The sequence below is a fragment of the Psammomys obesus genome, unplaced genomic scaffold (genome assembly GCF_907164565.1).
Source record: "Psammomys obesus unplaced genomic scaffold, mPsaObe1.curated_primary_1811, whole genome shotgun sequence".
NCBI lineage: Eukaryota > Metazoa > Chordata > Mammalia > Rodentia > Muridae > Psammomys > Psammomys obesus.
Genome location: NW_026592510.1, coordinates 23,611,833 through 23,630,317, shown reverse-complemented (window position 1 = coordinate 23,630,317; position 18,485 = coordinate 23,611,833). Strand labels below are relative to the sequence as shown.

The 18,485-nt window shown below is 41.6% G+C and overlaps 1 protein-coding gene and 1 pseudogene across 1 annotated transcript; both read right to left on the bottom strand.

Moving 5' to 3' along the window:
- Window positions 1-910: 910 nt before the first annotated feature.
- On the bottom strand, window positions 911-2,607 carry LOC129681978 (olfactory receptor 5AN1-like; annotated as a pseudogene).
- Window positions 2,608-15,758: 13,151 nt separating this feature from the next.
- On the bottom strand, window positions 15,759-16,718 carry LOC129681883 (olfactory receptor 5A2). The gene has a single exon (XM_055614102.1). The coding sequence runs from the start codon at window positions 16,716-16,718 to the stop codon at window positions 15,759-15,761; it is 960 nt and encodes a 319-aa protein (XP_055470077.1).
- Between the last annotated feature and the right edge of the window lie 1,767 nt (window positions 16,719-18,485).

The following is an 18,485-nucleotide window of genomic DNA, read 5'->3' as shown; positions in this document are numbered from 1 at the left end:
GTCCATAAAAGTCTGTGGTCTGCCTGGTCTTGCAGGCAGCCAGCCAGCCATCTGGCCTGGCAGCTCTGAAGGGAGATGCTTTTGCAGCCAGTTTGTAAAGGTTCCAAGCCATGGTTGTGAGTGACTGCTGTGGCAGTTCCTGTGCTTGTGGGAAGAGGGGCCAGTGAGCAGTTCTGTGCATGGGCATTTGCCAGCCTTAAAGGGGAGTGGGCACCACATGTGCAAACAGGATGAATACCCCTGCTCAGTTTTACATCAGGGGGATTCAAACCAGTTCTATGAACACAAGTTGGTAAAGCACAAATGATTACAAAAGAGTTGAGCCCTACAGTTGTCCAATTTTTTTTTTTTTTTTGTAATTAAAAACTGTGTGCAGGCTTATGCATGCTGGAGTGTCGTGGCATGTGACTGCAAATTAGATGTTAATTTTCAGGGTTTGTTATCTTCTTTCACCTTATAGTGCTCTGTGAATGGAACTCCACAGTTCCACATTTGGTGAGAAGTGCCTTTACCCACCGTCTGTCTACTTTTTGGTGTTCTATTCCAATCATTGCATCAGCCTCAGAAACATGGAACATTAGGCTGGAGAATGCTGATAGTGTTTCAGGTGCGTCTAATCTCTGTAATGTTGATTATTTGGTGACTATTAGTGCAATGAGTTTTCTTAGAGCAAACTTGACCAGATGCCAGAAATATCAAAATAAATTGGATGGTTTGATCTGATTGGCTGTGTCAACCCTAGGCAGACTATCTGGGATATGTGTAGGACAGTAAGAAATGGCAGGCTCCCTCAGGCTGCTCAGACATGGTTATCGGCCTTTTCAAGATGCCAGAAACAAGCTATCAGAATACTAAGTAAATGATACTTTCTTGCCATCAGTCTTCATGATTTAAACCACTTCCTGTTCTCTTAGGTTATGGTTGATGCAAAGATACTGGGAGTGTAGAATAGGGAGACAGCTGTCAGGTGAGCAGCACAGGTGTGGAAGGCCTTGGACCTGCCCTTAGCTGAAGTGATCTTCGGAATGGACAAGATGATATAGCCGTAGGATATCATGATAACTAGCACATTTACAAATCCAAAGACCATTGTTAATATTGCAGTCAGGACCTGCAGGAAGAAAGTGTCTGTGCAGGACAGAACTAGCAACTGTGGCATGTCACAGAAGAAGTGCTTGATGACGTTATCTCCACAGAAGTGGAGACGAAGCAAAGCAGACAACTGAAGTAAAGAAGCAGTGAACCCAGACATAGAGGGTGCCAGGACCATCAGAATACAGAGTGGGTGACATGATTGATGACTAGAGCAGTGGGTTACAAATGGCAGCATACCTGTCATAGGCCATAGCTGCCATGAGACAAGATTCACTCAGGCCCATGGTGGAAAAGATGAAATTCTGAACAATGCAGCCCACAAAGCTGATAGTTTGCTTTTCCTGGAAAAAGTCTGAGAGCATTTTTGGTACTGTGCAGATAACATAGCAAAAGTCTATGGTGGACAGGTTACAGAGAAAGAAATACATGGGAGTGTGGAGGTGAGAATCCATTCTTTTTTTTTTTTAAACTAGCAACTTTATTTTTTTATTTAATTTTATTTTTTTCTTATCAGTTACATTTTATTAACTCTGTATCCCAGCCGTGTCCCGCTCCCTTATTCCCTCCCAATCCCACCCTCCCTCCCTCATCTCCACCATGCCCCTTTCCAAGTCCACTGATGGGGGGAACCTCCTCCCCATTCATCCAATCCTGTTTTATCAGGTATCTTCAGGACTGGCTGCAAAGCCCTCCTCTGTGGCCTAACAGGACTGCTCCTCCCTTAAGGGGTGGGGAGGTCAAAGAGCCAGTCATTGAGTTCCTGTTAGAAATAGTCCTTGTTCCCCTCACTATGGGAAACCAATTGGTTACTGAGCTACCACAGGCTACATCTGAGCAGAGGTTCTAGGTTATATCCATACATGGTCCTTGGTTGAATGTCAGTCTCTGAGAAGACCCTGTGCCTAGATATATTTGGTCCTTGTGGAGCTCCTATCCTTTCCCCATCATACTAACTCCCCTTCTTTCATATGATTTGCTGTACTCTGCTGAAGGTTTGGTCATGAGTCTTTGTATCTGCTTTGAAAACACTGCTAGTTAGAGTCTTTCAGATATGCTCAGTAGACTCCTGTCATATGTTCAATGCACATCCCCTCTGTCTTTCTAAACGAGGATTAATCATCTTACTCCATGTCCGCTCTCTTGATTATCTTTGTTAGGTGTATAGATTTCATTATGTTTGTCATATCTTATAGGTCTATATAAGTGAGTATATACCGTGTTTGTCTTTCTCCTTCTGGGATATTTCACTCAGAATGATCTTTTCTAGATCCCACCATTTGCCTGCAAATTTTATGATTTCCTCCTTTTTGATTGCTGAGTAGTATTCCATTGTGTAAAAATACCACAATGAGAATCCATTCTTATTAAAACAATGAGGGACAGGTTCCAGGTCAGAGTTGTAATGTAGACAAGCAGGAATGTGATAAAGAGCAGTGTTAGGATTCGGGGGAAATCTATGAATCCCAGGAGGATGAAGTGGGTGATCTCAGTGCTGTTTCCCCTTGCAATCATTTCCTTGGTGTTCCTAAAATCAGAAAGAAGACAATTTAGTCCATAGTTGACCAAGGTGAAACTGTAGCATCACTATTTCATACCATCTGTCTTGTTCTCCTGTGATTCCTTCATTGTCCTGTGGAAAGGCCCTAGTCTTCTCAAACTGTCACACTCTGAGATGAGTAGGGGGTGGTGGTGGACATGATCAAAGCACACTGTGTGAAAGTTTCAAAGAATTAAAAGCAATAAAAAAAGAAATAGAACCCAGGCATGGCTGCTCATGCCTTCAGTTCCAGCATTGCAAAGCCAGGCAAATCTCTGCTGTTAGTTTGGTATAAATAGTGAGTTCCAGGCCAACCAACACAACATATTGAGACCTTGTCTCAAATTAAAAAAAAAAAAAAAAGAAAGAAAGAAAGAAAGAAAGAAAAGAAAAACCTACCTTGCTTACAAAAGAAGTGCAATAATTTATCATATTTATAATAATTTCTAAAACTCTTTATAAGCATATTTAAGTCTCCAAACTGGAAAACATTGTAACTTATAATTCATGTGTTTTTTTGGAATGGGAACATGTACACAAGTCTTCCTCCGAGACCTTCACAGGAAGTGCTCCAAAGGAGGTCAGTATCCTTTACTATTTGTGTCCCCAAGATTATCTCAAATTAGTGTATGTTGCTTCTTTAAGAGTGTCATGAGATGTGCTGAGGTGTTCAGTGTGAAGCATGCTCCTAATGTCCACACTCTCTAGTGAATCGTCCTAAGCAGCTAAGATACTTATTTTGATTTGATCAATAAAAAATGAAAACAATAGAAATCCTTAAATGAAATGTTTACAGAGACAGCTCTGAATGAAAATGGCGGCCAGTGCACAGCACACAACCAGGTATCCGTGTTAGGTACTGTTCAGTAGGTGGGGGTTATCACTGAGAACTGACGATCAATGGTGAATGACAGCTGTACCTACAATTAGGAATGATGGGGTCTATGTTATCATTTTGAGAAAGCGAGAGCTCTCTTATCAGCCCTGTGAGCAGTGAAACATACTTGCTCTATGTCAAAGTCTACTGAGACCTCTATCCATGAAGGTGAACCTCCTTTGGGTCATGAAGACATATGCCCACTTAATTATCTTATGATTAGTTTGCTTGGCTTAAAGATTGAAGGACAGGCGACATCGTAATGGGATTGACCTTGCTGGATAAAAACGATCAAAGCAAATATTTCATTTCCAAAATCACAGAGGTACAATTTTTACATACCACAAGTTAGGATTCACTAACAGCAGCATTATTGGTAAATCCTATTGTCTATACTGTATGCCCTAGTTGCCCTACCTTGAGATGAAAGGGACAGTCAGTGACAATGAACAAAATGTTTTTAAGAGATGAATAAATCACTTGTACTTTCAGATACTAATATATTCAACAGACACTGATAATTTATCATTCTTAGGATAGTGGACATGAACCCAAAGAACAAATAAATACATTGGAAATAAATGTATATATTGGTAAGATTTTCTACGTGCTAATATTGGTATTTTAAATTAATAGGGAGAGGAAAATCTCTTTCACAAAATCTATGTAAGAACTTACTGGAGTTATCAATCTCAAGGAAGGATGAAATAGATATGTGCATTTATATGACACTGAAGTAGAAAATACATTTCATACCCATAGCAATAAAACAGTCTAAGAGGAGAATAGGATTTAAATCTCTCAGCAAAAGAACTCCTAGTAGCGTATAGCTCCCAAGGGAGGGAGAGTCACTCTCCTATGGGGAATTGGCCACTGATAGGTTTCTTGTGCCCCAAGTGGGTGGTCGCATACCCTTGTGCATATGTGTAGTGCTAATTGGACTCAGGGGTTATTAATAACGAAGAAATAAAAGGGGACATAAAGTTGGGAGAGTAATGGGGAGATTCTCTAGGGACTGATTGGAAGGAGGTAGTACTTAAAGAATATGATCAAAGTACATTGTTTAAATATATAGGTAAATATTTTTTCATAGAAACAGTGAATTAGAGCTGGGCATGTTGGCACACAACTTTAACCCCAGTGCTTGGCAGCCAGAGGCTGGTGGATTTCTGTGGGTCTGAGGCCAGTTTGGCATATTTAGTGTGTATCCCAGGCAAAGCAGGGATACATACTGAGACCCTGTCCAAGAAATACAGTAAATTTGGAAAAAGGAATTGAAAGTTAATTTTACAAAGCACAATGTAGTAATACCTGTGATAGAAACAAAACCACTGACAAATGCTCAGAATTTTAGGAAGAAACAATTCTTATATAATCTCTCTTTCCCATCTTCCTCTACTTTACACACACACACACACACACACACACACACACACACACACACACACATGAAAGTAATTTTCCATACCAAATGTTGAATGCAATGAGTAATTTGGATGTTTCACTACTCCATGGTGTGTCATGGACACTAACACTAGCACGATTTAGTAACCACGTTAAATGCACTAATGAGTTCTCTCACCAATGGAGAAATGTTCTCTGAATAGAGGAAAGGACAACACTGAAGCAGGCTTTCAGAGTCTGTAATTTTTTTAGAGGAAGACGGCATTTCACTTTGTGAGACTCAGGCCTAGAAATTAGTACGAGAACGCTTACCACGTTTTTCAGAATAAACTTCCAACAGATATAAGAAAATGTGCAAATATACCCAGCTTTGGACATGCTGCTAAGAATATCACACTTTGGTTTACTTTTATTTTGTTTTTAAGAACCTTGGGGATCTTTCTGTTTACTGTGTTTTTTATTTTTATTTTTATTTTTTAACAGACACATAGTCATACATACTTGTGGAATTCAGTGTGACATTTCAGTACATGGCTGTAATGACAATTTAGTAGATGATGTAATGTAACAATCAGATTAGAAGGACTGGTATATCTATCACCACAAATAGTCATCATTTCCTCTCTTTCTCTCTCTCTTTCTGTACATTCAGATGTGTGTGTGTTCATGAGGGGATTACTTTAGAGCGATGCTAACACAATTTTTCAATACAGATTTACACAAGTCTTTAAATTGTACATTTTCACAGATTACATCCCCCCAAGTCACCAACAACAGACAAAACTCCTGATCCAGCAGCTCAGCTCACTTAATTTCAGTACTATTTTATACATTCTAGTGACAGGGCAGCCAACCTTATAGTACTCAGTTTAACCCACGGGAGAAAAAGACGGACAAATTTAAGGTGGTTTTCTTTTTCACAACATAACTATCTTGACATTTTTTGTGTCACAATTTAGAAAAACTGGAGAAAAGGGAAAATATTTCTAAATATACTCACTCTCTCTGAAGAGGGTTTTGCAGGAGTTTGCCATTTTCTCAGATGAGTACAGTACGAACTGATTTGTGGAGATGCTGGTATAAAAACTGGTTGGAGGTTTTGCTACGTGAGTGTAGTTAATCAAGACCCTTGGCAATCTTTGTCTAATAAAAACATGGTCAGGCTCACTGAAGCAATGCTGTGTCTGCTGTTCAATGAGAATTCCAGCAAAGAAGCATCCAAGGGACTACCAGAGAAGTTCCATTGGCCAGGGGTGAGCACCTTGCATGCCTGATTTACCTAGGCTTGTGTTCTACATGCTGGGGCTCTAGAGCAACAGAAGCTGTTGGGAATATTCTGTCTGGGCAAATGAACTTGCATATGAGCACTCTGCCATATTTTCATGGCTCATTTTTGTCCCTTGCTCTTCAGCAGTCATGAATAAAGGCTCTTTATTTAAATGGAAATGAAACTGCTGTGATTTCCAAAACAAAATCCCCAAGGGCAAAAATTAGAAGTGTCCTTTGGAGGAAATTGGGAAACACAGACAAACATGTTTTGATCTTAGGAAATTTCCCCGAAACTCAGTAAGTAACTTTTTAATTCAATTCTCAATTACTGACTTTTACATTGAGTCATATTTTATATACATGTTTTTATTCAAATTTATATTATTGCCATTTTATGGATGACAAAACAAGAGAGCAATGAAGTTCAAGGTCATATCCTTAAGATATTACGTAATTAGAATTCAACACTATCACTTTCCTCATGGTAATACTTAAATATTTCTGAGCATTCTTTTTACAGTTCAGCCAATTGGAGTCAAGCTGGAAAGAACCCAAGGAAGTATTGTAAGAGGAAGGCAAGGAAGTGAGGGAGGGAAAAGAAAGAAGAAGCAGGATGTTCTTGAGTACGTGCTGTTCCCATGAGCATCACCCAGTCACTGAGGTTTGAGGAGCCATAGTTAATGTCAAATGTTGAAATTACCTATTTCTTCATCAAGGTTACTTTCCAGTGGGCCTATTGCACCCTTAAATAGGTCGTATGGAGCACAACATATACACTGTCAATGTATAGCAGGAGAGATGGGCACCACTGAGATGCTCTTAAATGTGTCATGGAGAGCAGAGGTGAAAGAGGTCAATTACAGCAAGAACTCACTCATGGCATCTGCCTTCTGGTGCCTGGAGTAGCTTTCTCTGCAGGTTTGCCATGTCCCTCTGAACCCATGCTCTTTTTCTGTGGTCTTATGCCAGTCACAGGATTATAAATCCAGGTGATTGCCCTTAAGAGTCATTTGAAATGGAGAGGATACATGTACCGGTCTAGTTCCAAACTCCCAATTTCCAAAGGGAAAAACCTGAGACCAACATTTTCTAAAATGGCTATTAACCCAGATTGATAAATTAGGTATGGATACACTTCCTTGCTTACATAGCACTTCCATTTCTGATTCATAAGCATTTCATACACTTAATCTGAATCAACAAGCACAGCAAAACAGACGTGGGATCATTTCCCACGTATGTGTGAGGAAAACAGGCTTTCAGGGAACAGGCAGGGCCAAATCACAACAAAGCCAGAAACTAAGATTCAAACTATGGGAGCTGATAGCAGACAGTATGAGTTGAATTCTGACTGTAGCACTTAGAGCTATGTGACTTTGAATAGATAATATCTCAAAGCCCAAGTATTCTTACCTAATGTGAGGCTAAGAGCAATAACTAATAGCAGAATAGCTCACTAGTAGGATTGAACTTGAATAGAAAATATTAAATAATAAATAGAAAGTATTAAATTACATTACAAAGATTTAGTAAAAAGTACAGTAGTGACTAAAGCAGACATAAGCCACTAGGACAAAGCTACAGGAAGACATAAGAAGCAAAGAATCATCTCTGTACTACAGGGAACTGGAAAAACTGTATGTTCACATGCAAAACCAGCACAGGTGGTCTCTTATCTTAGACCGCACAAACAGCCACCCAAACTGGTCTTTAAGAGACAGAGGGCTAATATCCAGAATATATATAAAAAACTCAAGAAGTTAAAACAACAAGTCAAGTAATCTAATTAAAAAATGGGGTGCAGAGCTAAACAGAATTCTCTGTAGAGGAATACCAAATGGCAGAGAAACACTTAAAGAAATTCTTTTTTTTTTTACTTTTTAAAAATTTTTTATTAATTACACTTTATTAATTTTGTATCCCCCCATAAACCCCTCCCTCCTCCCCTCCCGATCCCATCCTCCCTCCCTTTCTGCATGCATGCCCCTCCACAAGTCCACTGATAGGGGAGGTTCTCCTCTTCTTTCTGATCTTAGTCTATCAGTTCTCATCAAAAGTGGCTGCATTGTCCTCTTCTGTGGCCTGGTAAGGCTGCTTCCCCCTCAGGGGGAGGTGATCAAAGAGCAGGCCAATCAGATTATGGCAGAGGCAGTCCCTCTTCCCATTACTAGGTAACCCACTTGGACACTGAACTGCCATGGGCTACATCTGTGAAGGGGTTCTAGGTTATCTCCATGAATAGTCCTTGGTTGGAGTATGAGTTTCTGGGAAGTTCCCTGTGTTCAAACTTTCTTGTTCTGTTGCTCTCCTTGGGGAGTTCCTGTCCTCTCCAGCTCTTACTATTTCCCACTTCTTACATAAAATTCCATTCACTCTGCCCTACAGTTGGCCATCAGGCTCAGCATCTGCTTTGATAGTCTGCAGGGCAGAGGATTTCAGAGGCCCTCCGTGGTAGGTTCCTAGTTTGTTTCTTGTTTTCTTCTTCTGGCTTTCAGAGGCCCTCTGTAGCAGGTTCCTAGGTTGTTTCCTGTTTTCTTCTTCTTCTGATGTCCATCCTCTTTGCCTTTCAGGATGGGGATTGAACATCTTAGCCATCAGGGAAATACAAATCAAAACGTTACACCCATCAGAATGACTAAGATCAAAAACTCAAGTGACAACACATGCTGGAGAGGTTGTGGAGAAAGGGGAACCCTCCTCCATTGCTGGAGGGAATGCAAACTTATACAACCACTCTGGAAATCAATCTGCCGCTTTCTCAGACAATTAGGAATAGTGCTACCTCAAGATCCAGACATACCACTCTTAGGCATATATCCAAAAGATATATGAGAGGAGAAACCTGATGGAGACCTCCAACCTGAAATTTCTCTAATGTTTTGCAGTGGGTCTCTGCATCCATTCCCATCAGCTGCCAGAGGCAGTTTCTCTAATGAAAACTGGACTAGCACCAATCTGTGAGTACAGCAGGTCTCTGCGCTATCCAGTTTCTGGTTCCTGGTGCTGTTTTCATCTATCTATCCATCTGTCTATCTATCTATCTATCTATCTATCTATCTATCTATCTATCTATCTACCTACCTATCATCTATCTACCCATCCACCTATCTAGAGGAGGGAGGTTGCAAGGGCAGAGTGTGATATGAAGGGACTGGAGATGAGTGGGATTGGGGTATATGATGTGACATTCACAAAGAATCAGAGTACAAACAAACAAACAAACAAACGAACAAACATCTTGCTGTGAAAGCTGCAGTGTGTCACAGTGTTTAACATAGTATACCATTTTGCTCAAACAGCTTTACTTGCAAATGTTCATTGCAGTGAGTCATTTGTGTGGTTTAAGGCCCCTGGTTTCTGCTACATTGTCAATACTGAATCTTCACAGGGACTCCCCACGGATGTCCTGTTTTTTCCTTTGTGTAATGGCGATCCCGCAGGCTTGCTTTTACTGGATTGGCCCTTTTATGTGCTCCTGAAGTTCATAGATGGAGTAAATGTTGTGTTGGGCCAATTTAAACGTGGGCCTGGGTGCTGGCTGTGTTGTTCAGTCTGCCAGTTCTCCTGGGCCCATGTCAGAGCTTCAGCTGGCCCTGGTGGTCCTAGCTTAACTAAGGCGAGGTGAAACTTCTGAACATAGTATCAACCCTATGTAGAGTTATCAGGTTCTTGATTTGAATTCTCAGGAACCTGTGGGCAAGGCCCAGGGTTTCATGAGGTCCTTGGGTGTCTGGGGCCTGTGTACTAGGTAGTTCTCCCTAAGGGAAGTACATGGCTCTGTATGAGATGTCTTCATTAAACCCTTGTCCCCAGAGCTCAGGGGACACCACAGAAGTGGAGGCAGAAAGAGTACAAGAGCCAGAGGGTATGCAGGACAGCGGGAGAACAAGGCCCTCTAAATCAGCTGAGCAAAGCTGATATGATTATCTTCTTTAGGTGTGTAGATTTCATTATGTTTATCATATCTTGTAGGTCTATATAAGTGAGTATATACCATGTTTGTCTTTCTCCTTCTGGGATACTTCACTCAGAATGATCTTTTCTAGATCTCACCACTTGCCTGCAAATTTCATGATTTCCTCCTTTTTGATTGCTGAGTAGTATTCCATTGTGTAAAAATACCACAATTTCTGTACCCATTCCTCCGTTGATGGACATCTGAGTTGTTTCCAGGTTCTGGCTATTACAAATAAAGCTGCTACAAACATGGTTGAGCAAATGTCCTTATTGTGTACTTGAGCAAATTTTGGGTATATGCCTAGCAGTGGTATAACTGGGTCTTGAGGTAACACTACTCCTAATTGTCTGAGAAAGTGCCAGATTGACTTCCAAAGTGGTTGTACCAGTTTACGTTCTCACCAGCAATGGAGGAGGGTTCCCCTTTCACCACAACCTCTCCAGCATGTGTTGTCACTTGAGTTTTTCATCTTGGCCATTCTGATGGGTGTAAGGTGAAAGAAATCTCAGGGTCGTTTTGATTTGCATTTCCCTAATGGCTAATGATGTTGAGCATTTCTTTAAGTGTTTCTCTGCCATGATTAACTCCATTTAAACACACACACACACACACACACACACACACACACACACACTTCTAAAATCGTAAGTTCCTCTATGAATTTTTTTTTACAACTGGTACAATTTTATTTAGGACTAGAAATTACAGATTTTGTGACAACATGTAAGTAGATTTCTATGACAATAAATTGGTAGTTTGAATTGAGAATATCTAACAACGTATTTATTCACAAAACTCAAAGCTATGTGCTTTATCTAGGGGTGGTGAGTTTTGATTCATAATTTACATTTATAGAAACGACTGCTACGACCAGGTGTGCAGTCCCCTATTGATGTCTAAGTTCTGTCTGTTAAAGTATGTTCTTAGCCACACTGCCAGTAATCTCAGTACTCAGGATACTGAGGCAGGATTAATAGCGTGAAGCCAACCTGGGCTACATTGACTCTGCCTCAAATACAGACAGACACACAGACACGAGTCTAGAGAGTACAATCACCCTGTACTCCTTGATAGAATGCAGGCTACTTGCCCCATCAAGGTCAGAGTGGTGTCTGTAATCCCGGCTTGCCTCTGTAGGTGCCAGGCTCTAACTTCAGCCTCCTCTGGAAAGTAACAGTGAGGTGGTTCTTAGGAACAGTATCAATTCTTATAAAAAAACCAACACCTTTGGGTCCTTTGTCTTAGGTTTCTGGGGTTTGGGCACATCCAGAACTTCTTCATAGACTACCCTCATTCCCTTTGCCCAGTGACCAACTGTGACGATTCTGTCTGAATTCTGAATTCAGGGCAATCTTTTTTTTTTTTTTTTTTTTTTTTTTTTTTTTTTTTTAGGGACATTTTTTTTTTTTTTTTTTTTTTTTTTTTTTTTTGTCTTGAGAAACATTTTTTTAAAACTTTCATTAATTACACTTTATTCACTTTGTATCCCCCATAAACCCCTTCCTCCTCTCCTCCTAATCTCACCTTCCTTCCCCCTTCTTCATGCATGCCCCTCCCCAAGTCCACTGATAGGGGAGGGCCTCCTCTCCTTCCTTCTGATCCTAGTCTATCAGATCTCATCAGGAGTGGCTGCATTGTCATCTTCTGTGGCCTGGTAAGACTGCTTCCCCCTCTGGGGGAGGTGATCAAAGAGCAGGCCAATCAGTTTATGTCAGAGGCAGTCCCTGTTCCCATTACTATGGAACCCACTTGGACACTGAACTGCCGTGGGCTACATCTGTGCAGGGGTTCTAGGTTATCTCCATGCTGTTCCCAACACACAGAGCTTCCATTTCATTTTAGTTCTATTTTACACCCACAGCTGTCCTTGGGAGATGTCCCAGTGGTTCTGGCATCTCAATATCCTGGGTCTAGACTGCAACACTGGCTTCCTCCTGCCAATGTTTTCTATGACCTCCCTTCAGAGTCTCCAGACCTGAAACACAGTGCCAGGCCTCAGTTTCTCTCTACAACTGCTTTATTCCTTTAGTACCAGTACCATGTAGACATCTCTTACTTCAACGCCAAATTTTGCTGTAAGCACCATGTGTAGCCTGGCCCATTTGGACCATGACTGTACGAGTTTCTACATGCTTTCCTCTTGTCCCAATGAAGCACGCGTTTCACTTCAGTGGTGAAGATTTTATATTAATCACAACAGATTCTTCAGCCCCAGCCTCTCGTGAATGGCCTCTGACCCAGTTTCTAGTAAAGTCCTTATCACCCCGAAACCTCATGAACCGGACCGCAACTGTCCATATTTCTTTCAGTATTACTGTCTTCCAACTTTTTGATAAAATGACCATTAAGCTCTTCCAATAGCATTCAGTGGCTTTTCCAGACCCATGTTGCAAAGTCTCTCAAATTCCTCTGCCCAAACAGCAGATTCAGGTTTATCATAGGAACAATTGCATTTACTCAGTGCCAATGTGAGTTTGAGGTTTTTTTTTTTTTTCTCAGAATAAAAGACTGCAGCAAAAAACAAAACAAAACAAAACAAAAAAACAGGGAGGAAAGGATTTATTGGGCTTACAATTCTTGGTTCTATCCTGGAGGGGAATTTCAACATAGGAGTACAAGCAGTTAGTCACATAACATCTACCTGTGAGAGCACAGAGAGAATAACTGCATGCTTATTTGCTTACTGCATCCCTGATTTCTTCACTCACATGCAAAGCACAGCTGATGAAATGTCAACCATGTTCGTAGCAGCTTTATTTGTAAGAGCCAGAATCTGGAGACAACCCAGATGTCCCTCAATTGAGGAATGGATACAGAAATTGCGGTACATTGACACAATGGAATACTCCTCAGCAATTACAAACAAGGAAGTCATGAAATTTGCAGGCAAATGGTGGGAACTAGAAAAGATCATCCTGAGTGAGGTATCCCAAAAGCAGAAAGACACACATGGTATATACTCACTTAGAAGTGGATATTAGATATAAAATATAGGATAATCATATTAAAACTGGTACACCTAAAGAAGCCAAGCAAGAAGGAGGACCCTGGATAATATGTTCAATCCTTGTTCAGAAAGGCAAAAGGGACAGACATCGGAAGAGGGAGAAAACAGGGGATAAGACTACTACAAGCCTACTACAGAGGGCCTCTGAAGATTACCCAGCAGGGTATCAAAACAGATCCTGAGACTCATAGCCTAACTTTGGGCAGAGTGCAGGAAATCTTATGAAAGAAGGGGGAAATAGTAAGACCTGGAAGGGAGAGGAGCTCCACAAGAAGAGCAAGAGAACCAAAAATTCTGGGCCCAGGGGTCTTTTCTGAGACTGATACTCCAACAAAGGACCATGCATGGAGATAATTTAGAAACCTTGCACAGATGTAGCCTATGGTATCTCAGTGTCCAAATGGGTTCCATAGTATTGGGGACAGGGACTGTCTCTGACATGAACTCAGTGTCTGGCTCTTTGATCACCAACCCCTGAGGGGGAGCAGCCTTACCAGGCCACAGAGGAAGACAATGCAGACAGTCCTGATGAAACCTGATAGGCTAGGGTCAGCTGGAAAGGGAGGAGGACCTCCCCTATCAGTGGACTTTGGGATGCATGGGAGGAGATGAGGGAGGAAAGGAGGGATTGGGAGGGGAAGTGGAGAGGCCTACAACTGGGATTTCAAGTGAATGAACTGTAATTAATAAAAAATAAATAAATTTTTAAAAAGAAAAAAAATTGTTGCTATCCACATTGATGGTAGATCTTCCATTCTGCCTTACTTAGGGAAGCAATACAGTTTCCCACAGGCTGCCCAGAGGCCAGCCAGATTTAGGCAATCCTCCCTTCAGCCTCTCTTCCTATGTGATTCTACACTCTGACAGATAGACATTTAATGGTAACCAACACACACACATACACACACACACACACACACACACACACTCACATACACACACACAGAGACATGCATGCACGCATGCACACACACACATGTGCACACACAGAGAGAACAGAAAAGAATTTAAATAATAATTTAAAAACTAATAAAATAATAAAACTTAAAAAATCCTAACCATCACAAGTACCTGTACATTTTCCTTTGGCAAACCACAAGGTTTGAAGGAACATAAATATGCATGCTTTAGACAAAATACTACATTTCTTCTTAAAATACAATGTAAAATTTATTCTTTGAAATTTTCTTTATGTATGTAATGTGCTTTGAGCATATTAAAATCTCTTTTCCCCTTCTTCTCCACTTGTATTCCTTCTAAAATCATTATTCTTCTCAAGACCTTTTTCTTCTATTTTCATATCCTTTTAAAAAAATAACTCACTGAGTTTAACTGGGGTTCTTGAAAGTTTATTTACTGTATGATGGAGAGCTTACCAAAGGAGAATAAAGAGATGAAAAAAATGTGACTGCCACTTTCTTAGGAACCATTAGTTTTAAATGACTCCTCAGCTAGGGGTGGATGGACCATTGGAAGGCTTCATCTCCTGCAAATCTTGTGCAGGCAATGGAAGTTGCTGTAAAGTTAGAGGTGCAGTAGCCATGTCATTCCTAGAAGATAGGATTTCATAGCATTCAGCCCCATCCTCATGCACTTCCATTCTTTCTCCTCCTTGTCCTTGTTACTAACTGAACCTTGGGAAATAAAAGAAGGTCATATGGATGTTCTAAAAATGTGGAATTCTCAGAAGTCAATTATTCTCAACACTTTGACCAGTAATGAGTCTCTGTTTTGACCACCTTCCACTGACAAGAGGCTTCTCTGACCAAGGCTGGGAGATGCGCCATCTAAGAATATCAAGCGTAATTCCTTAGCACACAGTTTCTATACATATCCACTTTTTTGACTGTTTTTCTTAAAAACAGGGTCTCTTCACTACGTATCCCTGACTGGCCTGAGGCCCACTTTGTAGACCACGCTGGTCTTGAACTCACAGAGATCAGTCTGCTTCTTTCTCCAGCGCTGGGATTAAAAGCATAAGCCACCTGCAAAGCTATGTGTCCATGTATCAACAGCAAGTTATCAATAGACTCCCACAAAGTGTCTGTGGCCTTCTTAGCCAGAAGCTCTAGATCATGTTTATAGTAGCAATTGCACGTTTTCCCTCCAATAGAACAGGCTTTCAGATCCAATCGGGAAGTGGCCTGGTTACCTTTAGAACATCCATGTCACCGTTATTCCAGTGAGCATATATTATCAGATGATTTGGTATTGTAATAGGCAAGACCACAGCTGGGTGATACTGTTGATGGCTTCTCTCCTGATAGGCTGTTCAACACTCTCTGGTGTGCTATCAGTGTTAGCCAGCAGGAAACTGAGTTCCAGCTCAGTTTCTCTGTGTCCCACATCTAAAGTACAGATAAGTGATATTTTGATGTTGCAGAAAGTTATTTTGCCATGGTGAGGTTTTCCAATAAAGAGAGCATTTGAAACCTCAATGTACACGTTTTTATTTTATTTTATACACCAATAATTATAAAACAGTCTCTAGTTAAAAATAAAATAGCATAGGGTGAATAAGCTTGGCCCATCTTGAAGATCTAGTAGTCAAACCTACCTAAATTTCTGCCACATGCACTCATTCAGATCTTCATGTAATCACTACCCAATGTTAGAAAAATGAATTTCCACGAGAAAGCACATAGTTTCTTTCCACAGCTTTCCTCATGGCACTTTTAATATCCTTGTTTCTGAGGCTATAGATGATGGGGTTCACGAGGGGGATCACCACAGCATAGAATACAGACACCACTTTGTCCTGGCTAAGGGAATAGCTGGAACTGGGTCTCATATACATGAAGAGACCAGAGCCATAGAAGAGGCTCACAGCAGTCAGGTGAGACGCACTGGTGCTGAAGGCTTTGGTCCTACCTTTAGCTGAGCTGATCCTCAGGACAGCAGCAACAATGTATACATAAGAGACAAGGACCACTAGGCCAGACATCACCCCCACAATGACACCTAAGATGAAGGTTACCACCTGGCTGTTGAAGACATTGGAGCAGGCTAGGGCCAGGACCGGAGGAAGGTCACAGAAGAAGTGGTTGATTACATTGGGCCCACAGAAATCATGCTGGTAAATAGAGCACGTTTCAATCAGTGAACTGAGGAAACCACCCGTATAGGCCCCAGCCACCAGCTTTAAATACAGAGTATGGCTCATGAGAGCCATGTAGAGCAGTGGGTTGCAGACCGCAGCGTACCGGTCATAGGCCATCGCTGCCAGGAGAAGGCACTCAGTCAGCCCCATTCCACAGAAGACAAAGTACTGTGTGGCACAGCCAAGGAAAGAGATGGTGTTCTGACCTGTGATAATGTCAGAAAGCATCTTGGGGGCTGTGGAGGATGAATAGCAGATGTCCAGGAAGGAGAGATTACTGAGGAAGAAGTACATGGGTGTGTGGAGATGAGTGTCCATCCTGATGAGGGTGATGAGGCTCAGGTTCCAGGCTAAAGTCAGAAGGTAAATCCCCAGAAAGAGCATGGAAAGGAAGACCTTCATTTGAGGTTGATCTGAAAATCCCAGGAGGATGAATCTGGTCACAGCTGTGTTGTTTCTTCCTCCAGACATAGGCAAACTTCCTGCATAAAAGAAGTCATAGCTGAGGATAAAGAGACTGTGTTTGTAACCTTAGGAAGAATAACTTGGGGCTGGAGACGTAACTAAGTTGGTAGACTGCTTGCCTCGCATGTTGAAAGCCTGCGTTTTAATCCCTAGCACCACGTAAGCTGGGTATGTTGACATACATGTATGAGCCAAGGAGGATGAGAAATTCACTGTGATTCTAGACTCTATAGTTAGTTCAAATCCAACATGGAACACGTGGGACTTTGATATAAAAAAAAAATGGGGCTATTAAGATGATTCCGCCAATAAGACGTGCACAATCATGGGGCCCTGAGTGTGGCCTCCGAGAAGCTATGAATAAAGACTAGCCACACACATCTATTATCTTGGCACTGGAGCTGGGGTTAGTCAGGCAGAGATGGGAGGATGCCTGGAGCTCTCTGGCTAGCCAGGGTATCCGCAAAAGCAGGGAGCTCGTTGAGAAACTCTGTGTAGAAAATCAGGTGGACAGCCATTAAGGAATGTGCTTTGTGTTGACCTCTGGCTCTCACATGCATGCTTTGTATGCACATGTTCACACAGATGAACATGTAACACACACACACACACAGAGAGAGAGAGAGAGAGAGAGAGAGAGAGAGAGAGAGAGAACAGACATATCTGGAACATTACAGAAATTGTTAACACCTGTTTAATAATTCGAATGTCTGTGGTAGGCTCCTGTCCTCTTCCCTGCTTTCTCCCTCTTCCAATGTCCGTCCTCTTTGCCTTTCTGAATGAAGATTGAGCATCTTACCCAGGGTCCTCCTTCTTGATTAGTTTCTTTAGGTGTACAAGTTTTAAAGTCTCTACCCTTCAGGGTATCAGAGCAGATGCTGAGACTTATTGCCAAACTTCGGACAGAGCATGGGGAATCTTATGAAAGAAGTGGATAAGACCTGGAAAGGACAGGAGCACCACAAGGAGAGCAACAGAACCAAAAATTCTGGGCACAGGGATCTTTCCTGAGACTGATACTCCAACCAAGGACCATTCATGGAGATAACCTAGAACCCCTGCTCAGATGTAGCTCATGGCAGTTCAGTGTCCAAGTGGGTTCCATAGTAATGGGGACAGGGACTGTCTCTGACACGAACTGATTGGCCTGCTCTTTGATCACCTCCCCCTGAGGGGGATGCAGCCTTACCAGGCCACAGAGGAAGACAATGCAGCCACTCCTGATGACACCTGATAGAGTAGGATTAGAAGGAAAGGGAGGAGAACCTCCCCTATCAGTGGACTGGGGGAGGAAGATGGGTTGGAGAAAGGGGAGGGAGTGTGGGAGTGGGAGGGGAGGTGGGAGGGAGCCACAGGGGGATACAAAGTAAATAAACTGTAATTAATAAAAATATAAATAAAAAATCATAAAAAAGAAGAAAATAATTTTAGACATCTTCTGCCCAAATCAGTCAAGTCACCTAGAATAATCTGTTGGCACTTTTAAAAAGCTGCATGGTGTATTCCTTGCTGACTAGAAGAAATTTAGTTTAAAGGACTGAAAACTGACTGGAAGTGAGAAAATGGAATTGTGTTCTCAGCAACTTTCCAGTCTTGGCAGGGGCTGTGGGAAGCCGCTTCACGTTTCCAGAGCTTCATTTTACCGAAGGCAAAATGGGACACTTTAATCAGCTGTGTTTCAGGTCCTTTTGAAATTAGGTTTTCTGTGGCTTTTTAAGTTTTCCTTGCTTAAAAATATCAGCCAACTTAAGGTAAAATTAAGTTGGTAATTTA